At 52.9% G+C, this 24,694-nt stretch overlaps 1 protein-coding gene across 6 annotated transcripts in view; it reads left to right on the forward strand.

The window, feature by feature from the left end:
• Positions 1 to 24,694, forward strand: part of LOC109307088 (myomegalin-like) — a 76,847-nt gene that overhangs the window by 38,408 nt on the left and 13,745 nt on the right. For 4 of the 6 annotated variants that reach the window (XM_019530746.1, XM_019530747.1, XM_019530748.1 and 1 more), the window contains exons 20-32: positions 8,564 to 8,984; positions 9,845 to 10,037; positions 10,537 to 10,653; positions 11,905 to 12,421; positions 13,029 to 13,264; positions 14,430 to 14,481; positions 15,037 to 15,272; positions 18,529 to 18,684; positions 19,395 to 19,589; positions 21,538 to 21,822; positions 22,361 to 22,492; positions 23,500 to 23,619; positions 24,064 to 24,241. In XM_019530746.1, the coding sequence (XP_019386291.1) occupies positions 8,564 to 8,984; positions 9,845 to 10,037; positions 10,537 to 10,653; positions 11,905 to 12,421; positions 13,029 to 13,264; positions 14,430 to 14,481; positions 15,037 to 15,272; positions 18,529 to 18,684; positions 19,395 to 19,589; positions 21,538 to 21,822; positions 22,361 to 22,492; positions 23,500 to 23,619; positions 24,064 to 24,241 (2,838 nt within the window). The remainder of the gene's footprint in view (positions 1 to 8,563; positions 8,985 to 9,844; positions 10,038 to 10,536; positions 10,654 to 11,904; positions 12,422 to 13,028; positions 13,265 to 14,429; positions 14,482 to 15,036; positions 15,273 to 18,528; positions 18,685 to 19,394; positions 19,590 to 21,537; positions 21,823 to 22,360; positions 22,493 to 23,499; positions 23,620 to 24,063; positions 24,242 to 24,694) is intronic. The other 2 variants (XM_019530750.1, XM_019530751.1) reach the window with 2 other exon arrangements.

Raw genomic sequence — 24,694 nt, forward strand, 5'->3', positions numbered from 1 at the left:
CCAGGGTAGGAGCCAGCACCACTTCCCTAGGAAGTTGGTTCCAGCTCCTAGCCGCCCTAACTGTGAAGTAGTTCTTGTGGATGTCTAATCTAAACCTACTCTCCAATAATTTGTGTCCATTGTTCCTTGTCATGCCAGGGGGCGCTAGGGAAAACAGTGTCTCCCCTAAACCCTTCTGGTCCCCACTAGTGAGTTTATAGACAGTCACCAGGTCCCCCCAACCACACCTTGTCATGTATCCACACATGCATCAGGAACAGGTCCAGGGAGGTGATCCTCCCCCTCTATGTGGCACTGGTCAGGCTGCAGATAGAGCAATATGTCCAGTTCTGGGTGCTGTACTTCAGGAGGGATGTGGACAACATGGAGAGGGTCCAGAGGAAGGCCATTTGCATGATCAGGGGGCAGCAGGGCAGGCCCTACGAGCAGAGGTTACGGGACCTGAACCTGTTCAGCCTCCACAAGAGAAGGCTGAAAGAAGATCTGGTGGCCATCTACAAACTAGTCAGGGGGGGACCAGCAGGCATTGGGGGAGTCCCTGTTCCCCCAAGCACTACAGGGAGTAACGAGGAATAATGGCCATAAGTTGACTGAGAGTAGATTCAGGCTAGACATCAGGAGGCACTACTTCACAGTCAGGGCGGCTAGGATCTGGAACCAACTTCCAAGGGAGGTGGTGCTCACTCCTACTTCTTCAAAAGGAGGCTGGATGAACACCTAGCCAAGATTGTTTGACCCCAGCATTGTTTCCTGCTTAGGGCAGGGAGTAGGACTTGATGATGTGCTCAGGTCCCTTCTGGCCCTACCTACCATGAAACTATGTTAATTAGCATCAGCAGCCACGGCGAAGTCACTCCATTTCCCCGCCCCGTAGCCACCCTGCCAGGGGGTGACATCTGTCTCTGTCTCTGTCTCTACCCCTTTGGTGGCACTTTTGCATCTGGTCTGAAATAGCTCACCTCATCTTGTGGTTCCCCGTATCCCCATATGAGCTTGGTTACTGCCTGGGTGAATTACACTGACACAGTGATGTGACCCAAAACGTGTGGTTAGTGGGTAACTTGAACCTTTGGTCTTTTTCCCATTGGTCTTACCTTATATATAGACAATGTTGATTGGGGGATCCCTGCAAATCTTGTTTGGTCAGCCCTTCCACATCATCTAATGGGAGTAGTTCAGGGCTTAATTACTTTGTGGTTTGAATGCTATTACATCTGCAGTATGTGATTTGTAAACAGCAGGCTTGATCTCAATTAGGATGCCACCATTCTACTCCTTGTTCCAAATCTTTATACAAATTCTAGGAATTAATAAAGCTACATTGCATTACTATTCCTACTATAAAAAGCTTAAAATACATCTCTAGCACAAACAAAGCAAAACAAAACGAAAGAAAAATGAATGGTCTTTGGTACGCCCAAACTCTTTTGGAGGCCCAGGAGGCAATGCTCCACTTTCTGCAAGACAGAACACAGAGAAGGGCCTGAGCCCCTTGTTAATTAGTCACCTTTCCACTTTTTCAGTTGTGATGCGTGGGGCCATTTCTGGAAACACTCCTTGTCTTTAGCAAGTTCCACCTGATATACTGTAGGGCTGGCTTTATTCATAATCCGAACCGGCCCATTCCAGACAGGCGCTAGCTTTCCACCAGTCTAAATTGTAGCCCTGTACAGTACTTTATCTCCTACTTGCCACTCCTGAGGGTATAAGACCGGTCCCAAGTACCGATCCATCTTTTCAGTGTTGGCACTCAGAGCCACAGCTACTTGCTTCTGTGTTTCAGAAATGGTGTGAAGCTGCTTCTGAAACCATTGATTTGTAAGGACCCTGGGTGGCAGCCCATCCGGAGACTCCCCTCCTGGACACCAGTGTTTAGGGAGAAGCATCATATGTCCTGTCATCGCTTCATGTGGAATAATCTTGTGAGAGGCTAGAGTACTGTGGATAGCCATTAAGACAAGGCGTAATGCTTCCTCCCAGTCTTCTCCCTGCTGCTGTATGACTTTCTTCAACATCAATTTTAGGGTTCTGTTGGTTTTTTCTACCAACCCAGAACTCTGAGGATGGCCTGGGAAATGCAATTCCTGCTTTATGCCTAGGGCCTGGCACACCCCTTTTATAATTTCCCCCACAAAGCTAGGTCCCTGATCAGAGTCAATTGCTTTAGGTAAATCAAACCTGCTAAACTCGTGCTCCATCAGGACCTGTCCGAGCATCGTTCCTCCGAGTTGGCACAGCCTCAGTCCATTTGGTGAAGTGATCTACTACCACTAAATAATAGTTGAACCCTCTTTTACTGTGGGCAGGTCAATGTAATCTACTTGGAGTTTGCTCCATGGGCCTTCAATCCGCTGATGACCCGGAGGACCCTTAACAATCTTGGCGTCTGGACTGTAAGCAATGCAGGGAAGGCAGTTAACACACTGCTCCACATCCTCTTGCATCTTGGGCCACCAACCTGCTGCCTGTGCCCATGTCAGTGTTTTATCGATCCCTGTGTGTCCTTGGTTGTGTACTGGTCAAGATCACTCCATCCCGGATCCTTGCATACAGGACCACCCATACAGGAGCCTCTTCACGATTCTCGTTCTGGGCCATGATGAGCCCATTTGGGTTTTTCCAGACCTTCTAGCCTCCAGATTCTGTTCGCTGCACCAGCTCTATAATAGAGGGAGCTGCTTGCTGCATACTTATTAAATCTGTGTCAGGGAGCACCTTTTGTTTAACAGGGGCTACAGGATTGGCCCTTGCCATTTCTGGGTTCTCTGGCTTCTACCGTTGGCCTTTGACTGCCTCTCTCTTTGCTTCTGCATCCACTGTCTGGTTCCACTCCATATACAGCCTCTCCCTTGCATTTGCCTTTACTTTTCCCAACAATACTGAGGTTTCCCATCACTGGGCTGTTCCCTAGTTGTACCTCAGTACGTCTGCATGCATCACAGGGTTACCACCTACTGTTTTCATTCCTCTTTTCCCAGACTGGCAACTAATTTGACAGCGCTCTGATAACCCAATCTGAATCAGATAATTACCATTCAATTGCTGATAACTCCAGGGCCTGTGCCACTGCAGTAACTTCAGCTGCCTGCACCAAATGTGGGTTACATTTCCCTCTTGTAACCTGAATAGGTTCTGCATCTTGACCTGCAGGTGGCACTCGTACCACTGCAAATCCAGCCTGTGGTTCCCCCTCCATAATAACTTGACTCATCAATAGCCCGCAACTGCTGTTGCTCTCAATCCATTTTCTCCAGAGGTATGACCCTGAAAGAAAACTTGTCGGGCCTGTATTGCTATAGGAGGGAGCATAGGTGTTGAGCTCCCTCTATGACCAAGGCTTACAGCACAGGGGACAGACGGGGTGCTTTCTCCACCAGCACATTCTGATTCAGTAGTGCTAAAGCTAAAGTCCACGTAATCAACCGGAGGGATGACACCCACTCCTCATTTGCCTTTCCAGACAGCACATACTTCACCGGTGCATGTGTTGTCTTAAGAACCACTGGGGGCATCCCAACTGAATAATCCCAATAGACGTTAGGGCTGGAAGGGACCTCGAAGATCATCAAGTCCAGCCCCCTGCCCCAGGGGCAGAAAGTCAGCTAGGGTCAAAGGATCCCAGCAAGTTAAGCATCCAAGAGTTTCTTGAATGAGTCCAGAGTAGGTACCTGCACCACTTCTGGAGGGAGTCTATTCCAGGTCTTGGGGGCTCAGACTGTAAAGACATTTTTTCCAGCTTAAAACAGTCTTGAAGGAGTTTATGACCGTTAGTCCTTGCTTTTCCTTGAGGTGCTATGGTGAACAGATGTTCTCCCAGATCCTGATGTACACCCCTTATGTACTTATAATCAGCCACCAGGACGCCCCTGAGCTTGTGCTTTTCCAGACTGAAGAGTCCAGTGGCTCTCAGCCTCTCTTCATAAGGCCTGTTCTCTTGCCCTCTGATCATGTGCGTGGCTCTGCTCTGGACTCTTTCAAGCTTCTCGACATCCTGCTTGAATTGTAGAGCCCAGAATTGGATGCAGTACTCGAGCTGCGGCCTCACCAAGGCCAAGTACAGCGGGAGGATGACATCCTGAGATTTACTTGAGAAGCATCTATAGATGCAAGTCAGGGTTTTGTTTGCTTTACCAGCTGCGCCATCAGATTGGTGCTTCATGTTTATCTTGTGGTCAATCATGACCCCCAAGTCTCTTTCAGCAGTGGTGCTAGCAAGCGTAGCCCTGCTGAGCCTATAAGTATGCTGTGGAGTTTTTTTTCCCCGAGGTGGAGTACCTTAAATTTGTCGGTATTGAACATCATCAGATTTGTGTCCTCCCATTTACTAAGTTTATCTAATGCTGGAGTGCCAACACCAGGCTGAGCACTTCTCTCTCACAGGAGCACTCCTGTTCCACCACGATGAGGACCCTGGAGGCATATGCCACTGGTCACAAACCTGTACCATGATCTTGCATCAGGACTGCTCCTATGCCTCGGGAGGTTGATCCCAACTGGAGCACAGACAGGTGGCCATATCAAGCGTACGCCAGAGCCGGAGCTAGGGCCAGTACCTCCTTCAGTGCTGCTACTGCTGAGTCTTGCTCTGGTCCCCAGCTCCAAGGTTCCTCCTTTTGAAGCAGACGATACTATGGCTCCACCTTTGAGGCATAATCCTCAATGAATTTTCTGGAAAGACCAGTCAAGCCTAGAAAAGAGCTCAGAGTGGGTCTTGGCAGTTGTACAATTTGCGTGACCCTATCTTGGTCGGGGAACCATCCTTCTTCCCTTTGCTGTATCCCCAGGTATTTACAGGAGGTTGAAACTAGCTGTGCCTTCCTGGGGTTTACCTTGAACCCTGTCTCTTGGATAATCTGTAGCACTCTCTTGGTATGGTCTAAGCACTCCTGCCTCTCCCTACCAAGCACCAGAATATCATCTACATAGGACAACACATACCTCTGGTCCCCATCTGTCAACCTTCTCCACATCTTAACCACATGATGATAGCATATGGCAGGGGAATTATGGAATCCCTGTGGAACTGGAGTGAAGGTATACTGTGTACCTTGAAAAGTGAAAGCAAACCTATACTAACAATCTGGGTGCAGAGTGTTTGCAAAGAACACATTAGACAAGTCCAGTACTGAGAACCACCTTGCTCTTCACTGATGGATGCTATAATCTCTGGGTTCTTGGCTACCACAGGTGCTCAGGGTGGTATCACCTTATTGAGAACCTGATAGTCCACTGTCAGCCACCAGGTTTTTCCATCACTTTTCCACACTGGCCAGATGGGACTATTATTTCTGCTCAGCCTTTCAACCAGCACTCCTTGCTCCACCAGATGATCAGTGACTTTCCTGATATCACTTACTGCTTCCTTTGGGAACCTGTACTGCTGCTGAGGGACTGGATCGCCTCCTTCTACCTTTTCCAATGCCTGAATCTTACTACGCTTACTCTTACTCCGTGCCCAGACTGACTGGATCTGCTGCGCTAGATCCTGTACAGCAGGACTCCAGTCCTCTGGAAGTGCCAGAGGCTCAGCTGTCTTCAGGGCAGCACACGTATGCACTGCTTCAGTCACTGCTCCTGCACCAGAATCAGGGCTTTCCACTTGCCTAAGCTCTCAGTTAACCAAGTCTATTCTCATGGACAACTGTAGTGTAGCAATTATCTAGGATCCCTGCCCTACTCAATTCTGCTAGAGCAATTCCAAATTCAATTTGACCTGTCTTCTTCCCATTAAAGCCTTCCAACATCCTGCATTCAGCAGTTGGCTTTGATGTTTCAAATTCCAAATTCAAAAGTGACACCAAGGCACCTGTATCCACTAGCACTGGCCTGTCGTCTTCCCACCAGGTTGTAACCACTGGCCATCCCTACTGATCTATTTTGATAGGCACCACAGTTTCAGGGAATGAGACTGGAACAATGGGACACCCCTATTGGAAAACCCCAGGATGGGGGGCTTTTCACTTCCTCTTCCCCTCTCTTCTTCTCCTTGCCCCTGTGAGCTGCCAGCCTGTGCCATAACTCAGCAGTCGGTTTTCCATCAATATCATCCCTATTCTCATACTTCAACAACTGCCTCCACACTCCCAGCCTTTCGGGGTCATCCAGCCATCTCCCTGGAAATTTTCCCTGATGACCTCTACCATGGCCACCTGCAGTAGCTGCAACCTTTCTTCCTGCCTTGACTTCCCAAAAATCTGGGACACAAGATTGCAAGCATTTGTTAACTGGTATTATATTGGGAACATAGCTAACAAGCTTTTGTCTGGGAAGTACACCATCAACACTTCCCTGTACAGGTCAGCCATATTTCTCCATACCCCACACTTGGCATCACTGCACAAGTCACTGTCTAGATCAAAGTTGTCCCAATACCCTAAGGAGCAGAGATCATAGGGTAGAGGAAACAGCTCAGGATTATCTTCAGGGAATCCTCTAGCCTTTACAGCAGCCACAATTCCCTGAGCTCCCAACACCTGCTTCCTGAGTTTCCCTATTTCCTGGTAGCACTTCAGGTGGCTCACCTTTTCATGAGCTGTCTCCTTAAGGACCTGTCGTATCCCTTGCTCTGTTCTGGCCTTCCACGCCTGGACCGCCTCTTAGCTGGTGACATTCCAGATCCTTTTCATCTACTTTTCTCATAGCAGCCTGAACCTCCAGCGCTTTATCCAGAGTCTAACTTACCATAGATTGAGCCTGCACCTGCCACCTCTCCACATCCTTACTTAATGTGGCATTAACACTCTTCTCCTCAGCCAGTTCTCTCTGCAGCCTGGACACCTCTTCATGCAAAGATTTACACACTAGTAAGAGCCCATACAGTGCAGCTCCTTTACACTTGCTCTTATCAAGTTTGGGCTGTACATCATCAGGCATATCCCAAGCTGACTGCAGCTCGCTCCATGCGCTCGGACCTTTAAACTTGTCAGAGGACCACAACTGCTCATAACCAACTTCCTGCACAGAAGACTCTAACACAGACATAGTTACTCAGGTTAATATCCTGGTTGAAACTACTACACAGTTTTACCTTGCCAACAGGTCTCCACCAGCAGTTCCACAGCCTTACTCCACTACGAGTCTTGGATGACCCCTCTAGAGAGGTTCACTCTGTATCAGCAAACCTTGAGTTTCCTTGCTTGAGTGTCTGACATCAGCAATCTTCGAGGTTAGGAGCCGATGCCAATTGTCCCCTTTCTGTCTTGAAAACCCTTCCTTTTGTATTCTTTCTTCTTCAATGACTCTTCATCTTTGGGCATTGTTAATTAGTCTTCCTGTGGTCGTCATAGTGTCCATGTCCTGTATTGTCAGTCAAAATGCTATTTTCATAAACCTGTCACATGCCCGCATTCTAATTTGGGACTTTACCGGTGTCCTCCTAATTTGGTCTGTTCCCCCAAAACCAGAAAGCTTAAGGCTTTTTGCAAGCAGGCACTTCAGTCCTGAAGCCAGGCCTATCTCTATTATGAAAATAAAATTTACATGTTTTCAGTTACCCAGGATGTATAACTGTTTGCCTGCCTGCGTTAGGTACCCAGTCTGCTTTTGAAGGTTATGAGAACTGTATAAGGAAACAGGTTTTTAGAAATCAATTAACCCTTGCTGCTGTAACCATTATTCTAATGCCTACATATATTACCTATGAGCCAATCCCAAAAGCAAACCTCTGAATATCATTTTCTTGCCATCAGCCAGAATCGTCCTTGCCAGAACCCTCCCCTGAGGCCCAAGGGCTGGGAGCCTGCCGTACCGTTGGTGTGCGGAGAATGGAAGTCTGCGCAGGGGCCAGTGTCCCCACAAACCTCACTATGCAGATGAGAGGGTTTGAATTTCCTGAGTCTCTGGCCTTGACGCCAAGGTTTGCCCCATGGTGTGCAGCCCCAGACAGGACCAGGGCTCCAGGGTACTGGACACACACAAGAAAATGATGGGACCTAGCCCAAGAAGCTTAAATTCTAGACATAAAACAAGAGACAATGAGTTGAAAAAGGCTAAGGGGAGCTGGTGAGAAAACCATGAGACAGCACTGCTTAGGATAATAGTCTCTGCACCTGGGGTCCTCCCCCATATTTTTGTATAAGGATCACAATGAAAGGGGGTGCTAAGAGGCACTGGAAGGCCAATGAAGGTTGCACAGAGCTCTTCTCACATGGGAGGGCCAGAGGGAGAGAAAGCATGGAAGTGCTTGTTGAAAATCTAATGAGTGGGAAAGAAGTGTGGACAGGCCAGGGAGGCACAGGGTGTGTGTGTGCATGTGTGTGTGTGTGCGCGCATGCGCACGCAAGGGGAACCTGGAGTAAGACCATGAGCAGGGGCAAGAGCAAGCCAGGAGGGTGCCCTTTGTGGTGCCAGTTTGTATAGATGGAAGGGTCAGAAACAGTCCCACCAGCCCCTTGGGTCAGAGTGCAGGTGCCAGGCAGGAGAGGCGCAGCTCCTTTACTGCCCTGGATCCCCAGGGAATATATTTCTTCAGCCCTCGTGGAGCAGGGGGTCTGTGGGGTGGGAGGGAAGGGCATGCCGTGGTGAGAAGGTAACCCCCTGACGGCGGTGCCCGTGCCCCTCCCAGGAAGGCCATGCTCAGCCTGTGCCTGGAGAACGCGGAGCTGAAGGAGCAGGTGGGGGAGGCGACGTCGTCGGTGGAGTGTGGGGAGCGCGAGGAGGAGAAGGCTGAGGCGGGGGCAGGCGAGGCCCCGAAGCCCGAGCTCAGGCGGCTGCAGTGGAAGCTGCGCAATGCGGAGACCATCATCGCCCTCCTCAAGGAGCAGCTGGCGCTGCACAGCCGAGCGGACAAGAGTGGACTTGGCCCCCAGATCACGGCTGGCCTGGCCAGGGTAGCGGTCGACCGGCTCCATGTGGAGGTGGGGACGGCCCCAGCAAAACGTCCTGCTGTGGAGGGGCAGCCCCACGAGGATGCAGCCAAGAGACCCTGCCCTCAGTCGCCCAATCTGGCTTGTGGCCCACCCCGAGCTCCCACAGAAGGAAGCCAGGTAACACCTTTGGCTTGGTGCTGGAGGAGGTAAGGAGTAGCCCCTTGTGGTGTCTTGCCCTGGCCCGCATGGGGCAGCCTCCACTTGCTGGAGAAGTGGGATGGAGTTCACGCCGTGCAGCTGTGAACAGGGGAGAGGGGAGTCTGTGGCCTCCTCTAGCCAGCCAGAGGCAAGGGAAAAGATAGCCATTGGGATCAGCCCCATGGCTCTTCCCTGATGACTTCTCAGTCCTGCTTCCCCTCAGAGATCAACCCATTGCTCCTGTCCTGTCCCTGGTTTGCCTCTGCCTGCATCTTTCTAGTGTATTTGACTTGTCTGGGGAAACCTCTTTCTCTCCCTTCCCTCCATCCCCAGTCTCTCTGCTGCATCCAGGCCTCCATCCAAGTTGCATCCACTCCCCTTCCCTCCTTTGTCTGTGCGTCTCCTGCAACGACTTCCTTCCTTTGTCAGTGTGTCTGATCTGTCCACGCTCCTCCCATCTGTTTGCCTGCTGTGCCTACACCCCTTCCCACATAGGCCTATTTGCTTGCTCTGTCCCTGCCTGCTGCCCCCTCCATTTCTGTGTCAGTTGTGCCCCTGAGTCTGGTCTGCAGCTCTTGGCCCTGTGCTCTCCCAGATCTGGCTGTGGCTGCCCGACCTGCTCTGGGTAGCTAGTCCCAAGGGAGAGGGGATGGGATAGGGTGGGGCAATGCTGTCCTTGGAGAGGAAGCTGCTTTGGGACAGACCCCACTTGGCCAGAGCTGTCGGCTGGGCAGGGCGAGGCTGGAGGGGCCAGCCAGGGCTTGGTGCAGTGACTCACACGCTTCTTGTTCCAGCTATGTGGGGCGGCTGCACATGACTGCGTGTTTCCTTCCCGCCAGGCGCAGGCCAGTCTCCAGAGCAGCTTCTGGACACGGTTGGGGGAGTCTGGCTCTGGGCAGTCAGCACAGCAGCGTCTCTCCCAGCCGGCTCAGGGCAGGCAGCACTACCAGGAGCTACAGGACAAGCTGGCGGTGTCAGAGGCCACAGTCCGGGCCCAGGCCGAGCAGCTGGAGCAGTACTGGACCCTGCTCAGTGAGTCAGAGTCTTGTGCCCTATGAGCCACGGTCAGGGGGAGGGAGGGTGCAGGGGTCTGTGTACAGCCCACGTGGGAGATACCCAGCCTCTGGGTCTCCGTGCTGAGCTGAGGCAGGGGCTGTGGGCTGGGCTGGGGAAGGGGTAATCCCGGATCCCAGACGTGGGATGGGGGAGGAGCAGGTCTGTGTGTGGAGCCCTGATATGGGCCAAGTAGAAAGAACTGTGCTATGTGGGGCCCTGCTGTTTTTAGCTTCCTGTGACCATGCCTGTGGGCCCAATCCTAGCTGGGGATCCAGGCTCTGTGTCCTGTGTATGTCTGTGTGCCTGCCCCTTGCGACCTGTAGCTCCCCCATGGAGGGCTCCCCTCTGTTCCTGTAGCAGCAGGGGTTTGCAGTTCCCGGATGACAGCAAAGGCTCCTTGGGCTCCTGCCTGTGGTCGGTGGGTGCTATGTGCTTTGGGGGCTGAGGCTAATGGAGAGGCTCTTTCCCATGGCAGATGAACCCCTGGTCCAGCAGGACAGCAAGCAGGTGCAAGTGGATCTCCAAGATCTGGGCTACGAGACATGTGGGAGGAGTGAAACTGAGGCCGACCGGGAGGAAACCACCAGTCCTGGTAGGGAGAGTAGGCCAGGACCTGGCCTCCCAGTGAGACAGCAGTACTGGGGCTGCCTGTTGTGGTCAGGGCTAAAGCAGAACAAAATCCTTGAGGAGCCAGTGTGGTCCCTTCTCTGATCTGTAGGGACTTGTGTGGCTAGGGCTCCCAGTGGCTTTTGCAGCACAGCTGGCTCCTTGGAGAAACAACCCAACCGGGCATACTAGGCCCTGGGCTTTCCCACCCTATTCTTTCTAGTGTTTTTTTGCCATCACTGGGGGAGGGCCTGGGGGTCCCATTGAGCTGGGTGCTCATGCACCCTCCCCACAGAACTGTCAGCTCAAATGGACAAGGCAGATGCAAGCTGGGACAAAGGCCATTCCTATTTTGCAGCTGGACAGGCTGGGGGAGGGGGAATAAAGGAGTTGCCCAAGGTCACCCAAAGAGTCTGCAGCAGAGGAAGGAATTGAAGCCAGAGTCCCAGCCAACTGCCTCCTCTATGGGACCAACCTCCTCCCACCCCAAGTATCCTGGATCTGGTATACATGTTCACTGTGCTGTTGCCAAGCATTTGCTCTTAAATTGGCTATTAATTTTGTGGGACCTACAAAAAACAGGCCTAGGTTTGCCTCATACTGTAATGATCCTGTTTCCAGGGCTCTGGAGAGCCTCCCAGCTGCTTCACTGTGCCCTGGGGCTCCCCTCACTGCCCACAGCAACCTGGGGGAGATAAATTATCTCCCTTGTCTGCCTCCTAGTGCTTGTACTTGACAGAGCTCTGAATTTGAGTCTTCCCCTTATGGTCTATAGCAGCAGTTCTTAACTTTTTTGTACCAGGACACATTTGTAAACATTGATGACCAGTCCCTACCCAGTGCCCCTCACTCCTGACCTGCTGCCCCTTACCCCCAGCTCCCCAGTGTGTGGAGCATGAGGTGGGTGTGTGGGGCAGGGGGTGTGTGTGTGGGGCATGAGGGGCCCCAAGCTGCCCTCTGCCAGCCTGCTAGGGAAAAGCCATGGTTTCCCACATTTTTTCCTTTAAAGGAGAATCCACTTTTGTTCACGACCTTTTCATATATTCTTGCAACCCATGACCCACAGGTTGAGAAACACTGGTCTATAGGAGCTGAGGCTAAAACTACTCCCCTTGAGTCCTCGTATTGCAGCCCCCTGCCAAACAGTGGCCCTGAGCCCTCAGCAGCAGAGCGACGTCCCTCACAGCAGGCTTGCTGAGCAAGCAGAGGCTACACCCATGCCCTTCTCTTTCCCCAGAGTGTGAGGAGCCAGATGTGTTCAGCGAGGCCAGCCTGACTGAGGAGTTGAGTGCCCAGTGCAAGCTCTTGGCATCTGCAGTCAGCTGTTCCCCTCTGGGTGCTCCCTTAAAGAGCCAGCTACAAACCCTGGGCTCTGACCAGCTGCAGGACATTGCGGTTCTCCAGCAGCACATCCAGGACCTGCGAGCACAGCTGCAGAACGCCAACAAGGTCATCCAGAGCCTGCAGCGCCGTGCACGCTCCTTCTCTGCCACCAGTGACTACGCCTCAGGCGCAGACCGGCCCCACAAGCTGAAGCCAGGCTGCGTACCAGATGGCTCACCTGCCCGCAGTGCGACTGACGAGGATGAGGGCTGGCAGTCAGATGGCTTCAGCGCCTTCTGTCCGCCAGCACTTCAGGCTAGCCGGGACCTTGAGCGCCTTGTACAGAGAGTGTCGCTACTGGAAGCCCAGCTGCCCAAGGCCAAGCCAGGAGGGATGCTGCCTCAGGAGCTGAGATCCACTGTCTGGCCAGGGTAAGGCAGTAGGGGATTCTGGGTGCCTGGAGGTGGGGAGGGTGCAGGTGAAGAGAATGGCATTGGTTTTGGGGGTGCAATACCATCTCCAGCAGCTGAGAATCTGGAGCAGGAAGTCATGGTGCCTACATTTCCTAACATGGGCAACCTCCCTACGGACAGGTGACTCCACTGGCTGGGCACAGCCCTACATAGTTCTCCTGGCTAATAGCAGCTAGGTGCCTAGAGCTCCTTCAGGCCTGTTGTCTCTGGCCTCTTCCCACACCTATATGCTGTGTCCACTGCAGTGGGTGCTGTTGGGGTTCTCCATCTGCCTACCGAAGGGATCTCTATGAAGGGATCCCATGCCGTGCTTTTGCCTTGGGTGTAGGGCTCTTGGAGTCTGTTCCCTACCGTCAGGTGGCTGCGTAGTCTGACCTCACCCTCGAGGCTAGTCAGAATTTCTTTGCCTCAGCTTAGCCATGCTTATGTTCACTGTGTGTGACAGAGCATGCAGGCACCTGCTCTTGGGAGGAGCAGCCAGGTCCCCGTGGCTTGCCTTGAGGAAGGACAGGCTGGGAAGAGATTGCCTCACCATCCCACTAATCCCCACCAACCTTTCCCCCAGGAAATATGATTCTCTGATCCAGGCTCAGGCCCGGGAGCTCTCTCACCTGCGCCAGAAGCTGCGGGAGGGCCGTGGAGTGAGTCACACCCTCACCCAGCACCTCAAGGATACAACCAAGTCCTTCGAGGAGCTTCTGCGGGGCACTGACATCGACTACTACATGGGCCAGAGCTTCCGGGAGCACCTGGCACAGGGCAGCCAGCTGGCTGAGAGGCTGAGCAGCAAGCTGAGCAGCAGTACGTTGGTACCACCATTTACTCACAGCCTGGCTACGGGGAAAGGCTTTAGGCACAGGGGGCGGTTAGCCAGTGGAACCCACTACCACTGTCAAGGGCTTCTGAGGGTTCCTCCAGGATAGCCACAGCTGTGGGGCTTAACATAAGGCTGATGGGTCAGAGTAGGTCCTGCTGTGGGGAAAGGTGGGGATATAAAGGAGCTCCTGACTCTAAAAATGCTCCTGGCTGGGTTTCTTACACCTTTCTGTAACTGACTGAGTGAGATGGGCCCTTTCCTGACTCTTAAAAGCATTGGGCACCTATGTGCCAAGGATTTGGCTGGTGTTGGTTCTCACTGCACTCTACGGCCAGAGCCCCGGTCCCTTGTCCCCTGCCTGGCACCCTCCTGCCTACTTAGGGGATGTTGCTAGGCCAGGGAAGAATAGGACAAGCTGTTCCATGTTACAGTGAAGGCAGATTTTAGGGTCAGGGTGAGGGAGATAACTGTGGTGTGAAAACATTTGTACCACTCTGGTACAGAGCACCATGCTGGCCCACAGACGACTCTAACCTGAGGCAACTCCAGTCACAGCCCTCCCCTGAAATGCTGCTGCTGCATCTAGGCCTGAGTTGTGTGTGCGCTGCTGTGTCACAGGAGGTCTCCTGCCCTGTCTATAGCAATAGGTGCAGCATGAGTGTGAGAGGCAGGTGCAGGCAGGTGGATGCCAAAAGACATGAGCAGGAAGCACATTGTCCTCAGGAAGAGGCAGGTTGGCTGGGCTGGGAGGGAATGAGACACAACTGCTAGAATCCCCTCCCTACCTCCCCAGCTTGGGCTTTCAGGATCTTCCCTGAGAGGCAGATGCAGGCTCTAGACTATGCCTACCCTGGCATGTGGCTCCTGCCAGGTACCCTGTCCCTTAGCTGCACACATGGCAGTACAGGCTTAGAGGGTGACAAGCTGTCCTACAGCCAGCTCTGCTGAGCCATGTGCATTCTCTGTAGGAGGGATATGAGTGAATCTGCAGATTTTGTCTGTGTTTCAGGCTAGGGACCATAAGCGGTGGGGGCAGGGGGTGAGATATGGCCAGCCAGGAAGCAAAAGAGAGGGTGCTGTGCCCTGGCATGGGGAGAGGAGGTGGTTCTGTGACATCTTCATGCTGGATCCTTCTGGATTTGCTTTCAGGGGAGCGCTCTGCCGGGGAGGATAAAAGTGGACATGAATTACTGGCTATCAGGTAAGCACCAGGGGCACATCTCCTCTGACAGGGCATCTGCCAAAAACTTCAGGAGGCTTAAACATATGCAGAAGGCAGTACCATGTGGTGAAGGGCTCTGGACACCTCCTGCCCCCTTCACTGCTGGTCCTACTAGCAGCTGCTGTCCCCTGGCCCAGGGAAACCCCTCGGCCTCCCCACTACATAGAGCAAGCCCTGTATAAGACCCTGAGTAAAGGGGCATCTCCCAGCAGGACAGAAGGGAGATGTGGCATTTAGGCTTGGAGAAGCTACCGCTTTCACTCTTTCTGTTGCCAGGCCCAGGATATGGGAACTGGGTACCCTCACAGCAGGTGCTAGTGTCCCTTGTCAGGAGTGTTCTCACCCATGCAAGGAAGGACCTGGGTGGGTGGACAGACCAGAATGTCTGAGAGCAAATGGGGCACCTGGCTGTTTTTCAGGCCAGGCCTTCAGGCGAGTGGGAGAGCAGGCAGTGGGAGGGAGTTCTGCTGCTTTCATGAGAGGTCTTCCTTGTGAGTGCACTAAGGATTGGTACTGATGTGTGTCTCCTCCCAGGCTCAGTAAGGAGCTCCAGGAGAAGAAGAAGATGATTGAGACCCTGGAGGCCAAGCTTCAGGAGTGCTCTGAGAGTGCCTCCAGCAGCCGTGCTGCTTCCGAGTCACCCCGCTCTGACAGCAGTGCCTCCTTCCTGTCCGATGGTCTGGAGGCCTGCTCTGACATGGACGCTGCCTCTGAGGACACCCAGTACCAGGAGGAGGAACGAAATGAGCAGCCATCCCACTGCCACTCAGGTAATACCTCAGCTCAGGCTTCTGTCCCAGGCCAGATGAGACTCATGGGCTCAGCTCAGTCACAGACTGGCAGCACAGGGAAGGGCTGCCCTGCCCAGCCCAGCTCAGTGCATTCAGCATACTCCCAGTACTCACAGTGAGCACCCAAGAGCTACTGCTTTCCTGTCTCCAGCCCAGCCTCTTTTCCTCAGCAGACTGTCTTGTTGTCCCTCGGGTCTGCCAGCCTGGTCTCTGAGCAATTCTCAGGAAGCTAGAGAAGGAGGCTTCCATCCCAAGGAGCCTATCTGACATTGCCCACCGAGAGCATCATCAACCTAAACTGCTCTCTCTCTGAGTCCCTAGGAATTTCCTAGGCATCTGTTGGGCTTACACCAATGCCCAGGAGCAATGGAGGTGCCAGGAGGAGATTTGAGACCGCTTCACAAAGTGCTATATATACTGCAGTTAGCTTGCACTGGCAATTTTCCACTGGTGCCCCCGGGGAGAACAGCATTTTGAGTGCCAGTGGCACTTACAGTGGGATTTATGACTTCCCTAATCTCTGAGCAACATTTTCTGTGTTTGCTTTGCCTAAATTGGTTATGGTCTCAGATGTTCTCTAAAATATGCCAGGCAGGATTTTCCTTTGACTCTGAAGGGCAGATTGTTGGAACCTTATCAAAGGGAGGCCTGCCTTGGCAAAGCAACCTCAGTGTAGCAGTCAGAACGGCAACGCTTGGCACTTCTTTTGATCATCTTGCTAAACATCTCCAGGTGCTGGAGGCACGTGCAAGTTACAGGGACATTGGTCACCTTGGAATATTCCACAGACTGCCCTGGCCCCCTGCATTCAGATTTGCAACCACATTTCCCTTTATTTCCCCATCCCCTGATCCCCAGATGGTGTATGAACTCCCATATAAAGAATAGGTGAAGCTGACTGCCCAGATGGGCCTTGCCATCACTGAACTTCTGCATCTCAAAATACTTGGTTGCTAGTTAACTAGATGTCTCACAGCCATGGAGAACAAACCAGGAAATGTGAGTTCTTCACCCTGTAGACAGCCCAGCTGCTCACCCAGCTGTGCTGGCAGGGATGTCTGGCTTTTGATAGCCTGTATGGGTCCCATACAGCTGCAGCAGAAGTCTGGTATATACAAACTCTTGGAATCTTCTGAATGACCATGTTTAGTGGAGTCACATGGACACACGCACAGGCACAGACTGGAGCACCTCATAATCCCATAAAGTGTGGGGCATATTCAAACTCCACTTCTTTGTGAAGAAATTCCTCTTTCCTCTTATTATTGTATTTATTATTTTCCATTCAAAGATCTAGAACAACAAAATGAAAAAGACGACAGAGGGGCACCTTCCTTCATCCTCCATTTACATCTCTGAATTGTGGGATGAGACACCAGTTACCAAATACCAGGATAGTGGACACTAACCTTATAGGGTTTAAGCCTAGCCCTGTCATGTGATGGTCTTGTGCCATTAATTACTAAGTACAATAGATGTCCAGGGGAAGGATGTGTTCCTGACACCATTCTGGATATGTGCAACCTTTATGTCTGTCTGGTGACGAAGCTCAGTCTGCTTCTGAAATACACCAATATCAGAGTCTGCAAGGCAGCTGAGTGGGTTTGTTTTAATTAGAGCAGCTCTGAGAGCCACTTGTTTGATGAGCTTTAGTTAAAATGCCTCCACTGCCATTTTTAAGCACAGGGATACTGATATACGAGACACTGGAGTCTGCTGGAGCGTGGTAACTACCACGCTCCAGCAGACTAGCTGTAATTACAGCACATCAGAGCAGCCTTGATGCTTGTGTATAGGTGCCCTGTGTTCTGGAATTTTATATGGATTTATTTATATTTTGGAGAGGAGGGCTACAACCTGTGCTCAATCACACAGCCTCATTCCCACCACCCTGAGAGGATAGCACTTGAGGACCACCTGAAGTGGGATCCACACCAACATGAACTAGTAGGAGAGACAGCACTTCCTTCCCATGGAGGGACTTTTTCTTCAAAGTGTTGTAGTCAGCATGGATCCCCTGGCCTGCTCTGTGCACCCCTTGTCTCAGAGTCCTTTGCTATGAAGGATTTGAGGGAGGATCCTGGCCACCCTGCCCCATTATGCCTTCACAGAAAACACAGGGCACATGTCAGCCAGGTGGTTGCTGGTCTCATGTGCATGTAGTGCATGTGTGACTCTACATGCACTACCCATGCTGACTCCAAATATCTTGAAGAACCGCAACGGAGCTGTTCTGTCTGTGTGGTAAAGAATGAGTATTTGCTGTACCTCAGTCCTTATCACTTTCTCATATTACTGGGAACTCCTTTCCGGCTGGAAGGATACAAACTGTGCCCTCCCTGAAACAGCCCCATCAAAAGATGGGCACGCCATGCTCCTGCAGCCAGGGAGAGCTGGCAAGGACCTTGCCATCACACCTTTCCCACATAGCTGAGGCCTTCCTGTCAAAACAAGCCTCTTTGTGTTATGCTCTAAACTGGTCCTTGTCCCAAAGTGCTTCATGTCTGCACAAATGAGCCAGGCCAAGCAGGTACTGACAGGGATACTCATCTTGGTCACCAGTAATTACAAGAGCTTGTTACTCTGTATCCTGTTTACACATTAACTGCTGGGAGTCTTAGAGTCACTGATCCTGACCCCGTTCACTCTGGTGTAACTCTGGAGTAACTTTGTGGAGGGAACTAACTCGCTGTTGGCTTACAGCAGTGTGACTAGGGGTAGAATCTGGCCTCAAGATGCCTGCTACAGGGCTGGGCACTGGACCTCTGTAGTTCTCTTTCCATCACTCATGTGCTGCCTCCTCCCAAGTGCTGTGGTTGGACCCACTCCTGCTCCCTGTTTCCTGCAGTGGCTGGTTTCTCCTTTGTACTTTGATCAGGCTCTCAGGACTGTTTTCCATGTGGAAGATTTTTGTTTCCCTTCTCTGAACCTGGAAAGCCCATTGTCTCGCTGGGAATACCCCATGGTCCCCAGCCCAGCAGGGTGCTGTTTTAGATGGCAAGCTGAATATCAAACCTGCTCATGGGATTTAGCTATTTCCAGCCTCCTCTCTGCTTACCAGCTCTCTAGAGGCTATTCCTGGCTTATTCCTTGGGAAAAGACCTGTAAAGGAACTAACACCTACCCTTAAAGGAGCTGGGAAAGGGAGCGAGCTGGCTGTCAGGGGTTTGGGCCTGGGCCTCTGGCATCCCCTCTGTAACATAAAGCATTCTCTCTCATGTGTGGACTCCCATAGATCTGGTCACTCACTCTGGTAATGCTCCTGCTCTGTCATCTAATTCATCCCCTGCCACCGCATCCCATGAAGCTCGGGCGGAGTCCATCAGAGATAACCCCACCACCATGCCATCTTCACAGCACCATCCCACGGATCCTGGCCAGGCATGCACAGGTATGGGCTGTGGCAGGGGTGAAGCCTCCCTGGGTAGGAAGTTACCAGAGCTCTGAGAGGCAGAGCAGATGTTTCTTGGTGCCAGGGAGCCTTTCCCACTGGGCTGGAACAGCTCAGTAATGCCATCACTCATCTGCTCAGAACATCCTTTTCTTCTGTGCTGGTGTACAGAGAGCTTGATCCATGAATGCAATCAGCACTCAGAGGGGTCAGGACCATGGATGTCTCTTAGAGGACAGAGAAGTACATGTTTTGGTCCATTAAGTACAAAGGAGAATTTACCCCCTCCAAACCTAGGGCTGCCTGGGCACAATGGACTCATGGGGACAGATGCTCAGAGGTTACATAGACAGAGAATAGGCTCAACATCAGACTGAGCAGGTGGTCAGGACCCCCAGCCTCTTGTGTGTGGTGGAGCACAGTGGCAGGGCAGAATCGGAGAGCTGGGTGCCCGTTAGCCAGGCTTGTTTCCAGTCTCTGGTTGGTGTTACACCCTGTGGGCTTGACAACCCTTCCCACATGGAGGTAATTCAGAGCAGCTCTGTCCACCTCAGGAGAGTTGCTCAGGTCTGGCCCATGTGTGGGAAGGCTCTGAGGGCTTGGGAGAGGGTGCATTGTCTGATGTTGCCTCCCTCTGGTACAGGCAGATTCCCAGCTCTGGGTGTCATGTTAACCTTTCTACCCATCTACGGTATTTCTCCTATCTCTAGGGCTGCTCTTCAACTCCTTGTCCAAGCCATTTAGCCTTCCTCTGCCTCCATTTGCCCCTGGGCCGTCCTCCTTCTTGCCTGCCGGCCCCTCTCCTCTTGCTCCCCCTCCTCTCTTGGGCTGCTGTGGGACACCTGTCTTCTCCTTGGCCGAAGTGCAGCAGGAGCTGCAGATGCTGCAGAAGCAGCTGGGAGAAAGTGAGAGCCTCCTGCTTGGTTTTTCTGCCTCCCCCACGTTGGCATGTGGCTCTGCATGGCTTTCTGCAGTAGCTTGGCATGCAGAACCATTCTACCTGCCCAGGCCTTGTCTGTCTGTCTGTCCGTCTGAGGCACGTGCTGTCCTCATCACACTGGGGTCTCCTGCTTTAGTTCAGCCTGGCTCCCAAACCACCCTGTCCCCCAGCACCCACCAAACTTAGAAGACAAGAAAAGGCAGGAGAGAGGGGCTAGTGTGTGGTACTGAGAGTCCAGCAGGTTTCATGGAGCCTCTGGGAGCACTAGCGAGGCTGAGAGAGGCTGGTGGCCAGGATCTAACTAGAGAAATGCAAGGGAAACAATGGAAATTCCCAACATCAGGACAAGCTAGGTAAAAATTGCTGACAGAAAAGGATTGGATGAGGAGCAGAAAGGGGACCTTGGGGGGACACGCACCCCACAGTGCAGCAACTGGAAGAGGAGGATCCTAGCCCCAACCTGAGCTCATAGTGCAGAGACTGGGAAAGGGGGTGCAGGGGGTGAGACATTTAGATGAGGAGCCCCTGTACATACCTTTACTGCAGAGTCTGAAGTGCAGGATGTTGAGAGAGATTATTTGGGTCTGGCACCCCAGACAGCTCTTGCACTGAGGCACATCATCTTGCTGGTGTGCATAATGCCACAGGCAGGGGCCTGTCCTCCAGCCCCAGAGGCTGGCCTGTGCCCTGAATCCCCAGCATGGACTGCAGCAGGACACTGGCCAGAAGGATGACTTCAGTCAGTCCCTGGCTTCTCTGCTGAGATGGCCATGACAGGAACAGCTGGTGTCAACTGGGAGGTGGCTGGCTCTTTCTAGGAAAAGGGCTGAGATCTCCTGGCTCATTTCACAGAAGCAGTCACAGTGGCAGTGCTGGAAGTATCCCCAGAGAGGGTCCCTGCTTCCTCCAAGTCCCTCCCAGCCACCCAGGTCCCACTGCTCTGTGTTTAGTGTTCTAGTGTCTGTACCCACTATCCCGGCACTGATGCTGGCCTTTGTTGTAGTCAGCTCACAGCCTCCCGGCTTAGCACATGTCAGTTTGAGAAGCCTTCTTCCTTGTGCTGTCTGCTTGCCACCTCTTGCTCCCTGGGCCTTTCATTAAAGCCACCTGACTCTCGCCGGTGCATGACAGCCTACAGGACTGGCTATGTGTCTGCAGATGCCCTGCAGGTTGGTGCCATGGCATGGTCCAGTCAACTGTACTCTTCAGTTCATGTGTGCCTAGAGGGGAACTGGTTTTGCAGCAAAGGAAGCTGGGTGCAATGAGGGGAGCTACCTCAAGGGCTGCACTGGGTATGGGTGTGGGGGCAGTAGTGTGCACGGGGCCTTTAGGTAACACCAGGGGTGTGGAGTGATTAAGGAAAGGGGAAGATCATGACCAAGAAGTTGTGTGCAGGATTCAGGAGTCTCTGCCAGGGGATCTCTGGCATGTGTGAGGCTGAAGGCCTGGCTTGTGCGGGTCAGATGAATAGACCCTAATATAGAATCAATTCTGTCTATGCAGAGGTGTCTGAAGGGACTGCAAGGGAGGGCTGGGGTAGTCCCCACCTTGACATAAGGAGACATCCTGATCTGACCAGGCTTTCTGCCCTGGGAGCCTGTGTTCAAATGCTTGATGAGGGCTTCCCTGCTGGTCTCAGGCTGCTTCAGCAAGGCCAAGGCTGGGGGGACAGTGGGGAAGGAGTCCCTTCAGCAGCCTCTGGGAGACTGTCTGAACTGTGCAGCCACCCTTTTGTTGTCCAGGGACATCCATGGGCCCCTGTGCACTCAGGGCCTGGGGCACCTTGATGTGTCCCCTGGGACAGGCTTTCCAAGGTGATATCCAGCTTCCTCCCTGTGGTAGCACCCAGTCTTCCTACCTGTGCTACTCCATCTCTGTCTGCCTGGCCTTCATCTCTGCTCATTTCTGTCCAGGTGTGACCCTTACTGTGCCACCAGTGAAAGCAGCCTCCCTGACCAGCACCTTCAATGAGGCCAGTCCCTCCTCCTCTTCCCACTGCCTCCGTGCTGCCCACATGGCTCCTCCTCAGCCTCATCCCCTGCAGAGCTTGACTCAGCCTCACAGGAAAGTTGAGGCTAGCTTTGTGGACAGTGGTGCCCTCTGGGATCTGCCTCACCTGAGCCAACCTCAGAAAGGGACCTTTTACGGAGAGTTGTCCTCTGGGTCATCGGGTTATCCATCCAGCCAGAAGCTGACAGGTAAGATGAAGTGGGAGCACCATGATGGGCAGTACTGAGAGGAGCTGTGGTGCCTGGTGCTGTGGGGAAGGGCTGTTGGAAGTGAGCCACCTCAGTGAGTAGGATGGGGGTATGGATGTACCGAGGGAGGCAGGGACAGGACTGTGTATGTGCCCAGTGGGGGCTGGTGAAGGAGGGTGGATAAATGGAGAGCAGAGATATGGGCTCACCCCTGTCAGAGGCACTCAGGTTTGAGATGATCTCAGTTCTGATTCCCCAAGGATATGCCTCGCGCAGCCCAGGTTTTGGGTTAGACAAAGATTCCCAGGTCACCCTTCTTTCTGCAGCAGATTTGGCCCAACAACCTCTTCATTCATATCCTGCTCCTTTTGCCTGCTGGTATGGGGTTTTGGGAAGGGGTGAGTCTTGGTAAAGTAGAGATGCCAGTGGGGAGGTCACCTGGACAACACTGTGGACTAGGCCTGGGTAACAAGCTGCCTCTGCTCCCAAGCTGACCCCTTGGCACCTCATTCTGCTTCTCTCTTGCCGGCTGGAGCAGGGGCTGACTTGCTGGAAGAGCACTTGGCTGAGATCCGCAGCCTGCGCCAGCGCTTGGAGGAGTCCATCTGCACCAACGACCGGCTGAGGGAGCAGCTGGAGAACCGCATTGCGTCCACCACCAAGAGCAATGGTACAAGCTGAGGCCCCGGGCATCAGAGGCCTGGGGGCTTGGGGCAGGGCTGGGTACTTCCCAGACAAATGTGGCCCCAGGCAGCCCAGGCAATATTGTTCCCAAAGGGGCAGACCCCTTGGGATGCCCAGGTTCTGGGGGGAGAGGGAGGGAAATCTTCAACTCAGGGTGGGATGCTGCCATCGCTGAGCTCCTGCTCAGCACCCCTCAGAATGGAGCTTCTGAGGTGCGTGGGTGTGCCTGCTATCTCAGAGCTGCAGAGGGGTCTAGCCCCCATTTCACAGAGTCAGAGAATCATAGAGAAGCAGAGATGAAAGGGACCTCCAGAGGTCATCTAGTCCAACCCCTTGCCTGAGGCAGGAGCATCCCTATAAAAAACATCCTGAACACATCCATCGTCTAACCTCTTAGTAAAACTACCATCAATCCTGACACAACACAAGACAACAGGCTAATCTGCCGGGTAAAGCAGGGCAACAAGGACAGCCAACGTCCTGCTTCTGTAAGAAGGTTGTCAAGAGATCCCAGGTTGAGGGCCATGCCCCCTGTTACAGAGGAAGGCAAAACCTCCTACAGTCCATACCGATCTGACCATGGGGTTAAATTCATTCCTGACCCCAAATATAGCAATTAGTCTGAAGCTGAGCAGAGGGGCAAGACCCTCTAGCCAAGAATCTCTGGCTTTAAGTTGCAGCAGGAGCTCTGGCACACCCCGGCCAAAATCCCCAGCCTTGGCTGCAGCCAACATCCAATGCCTCTGAGGGATGCCTATAAACACCTTGACAGCATTAAGGAGCCCCCACGCACTGTCAAGCAGGTCACTCACATCTCTTTGCTTTTCCCTGTGGGGCCAGCCTGCAGGATTGGCCCTGATCAACTCCTTCCCTGCTGTGGCAGAATCCCTCCAGGTGCAGACCCCTGGAAGCCCCCAAAGGCCAGCTTTTGGGGAAGCTTGTGCAGAGTGCCTGCAGCTTTGTTCTGTGTGTCACTGTGGCTCCTTGTTGCAGGATCACCCACCAACATCTACATCCAGGGGCTGGAGCCCACTTCGCAGTTGAGTAGTGAGAACCGAGCCCTGCGGGAGGATAACAAGAGCCTGCAGCTTCAGCTGGATCATCTTTCCAGAGGTGGGAACAGTCAGCCATGCTGTGTTCTGCACCAGTGCAGCTACCAGGGCTTCAGGGCCAGACTTAGGTGTGGCTGCAGATCTGAGCTTGCTCCCTCTGTGGAAGCAGAGCCTGTTGTTTGTAGGACCCTAATTGAAGTCCTGCTCCCAGCTTCCAGCCTGGCCCTATTTGGCTGTGGCTCTGAAGTTCCCTCCCACATCTCGAGAAGTGGGTTGGAGAACAGGCTTGGTGTGTGATGTTAGGCCCTCACCCATGGATGCACCTTGTCTGTAGTGGGCACCAGATGCTCCATCCTAGCAGGCTCAACCGACGCTGCACTTCTCCCCACCTGCTTATTCACATGTGGCCCTACCCTTGCCCTGGTCCCCTTCCTGGCCTCTTGGCCTTTATCATGGATGTTGCCTCACCGGTGGGTCTGATGTGCTGTCTGCTTCCTCATCCCAGAGCTGGAGCGCCTGCGGGAGACACTGCTTACAACACACTCCAGGCTGCAGGATGCCCAGGCAGAGCAGGAGCAACAGCAAGCTGAGCAGCAGAGGCTGGTGGAAGAGGTCCAGGAGAAGCAGCAGAGTGCCCTGCAGCTGCGGGAGGAACAGCTGGCTCTGCAGGAAAAAAATAACAGGTCAGTGTGCTTGGGACCTAGGATGGAGATGTGCGCCAAGGCCTTCAGCCTTTCCAAGGCTGGACTCATGGACTTCAAGGTCATATTATCTAAGAGGCCATTACAAAAGATTATCAAAGAGGCCATTCTTAACTGACTGGCCAATGGCAACATCCTGAGGGATAGCCAGCACAGGTTTGTTGCGGGTAGGTCTTGCTTGACCAGTCTTATTTCCTTTTACGACTAGTTGGCCTATCACCTCAACAAGGGAGAGGAGATTGTTGTCGTATATCTTGACTTTAAAAAAGCCTTTGATCTGGTATCCCATGATCACCTCTTGGCAAAACTGGCTAACTGCGGCCTCGGGTCCACCACGATCCGCTGGCTGGGGTATTGGCTCCATGGTCAGACCCAGAGGGTGGTAGTTGATAGAAGTCAATTGTCATGGTGCCCTGTGACCAGTGGGGTCCCTCA

This window comes from Crocodylus porosus, unplaced genomic scaffold (genome assembly GCF_001723895.1).
Source record: "Crocodylus porosus isolate Cpor-Errol unplaced genomic scaffold, CroPor_comp1, whole genome shotgun sequence".
NCBI classification, from domain to species: Eukaryota; Metazoa; Chordata; order Crocodylia; family Crocodylidae; genus Crocodylus; species Crocodylus porosus.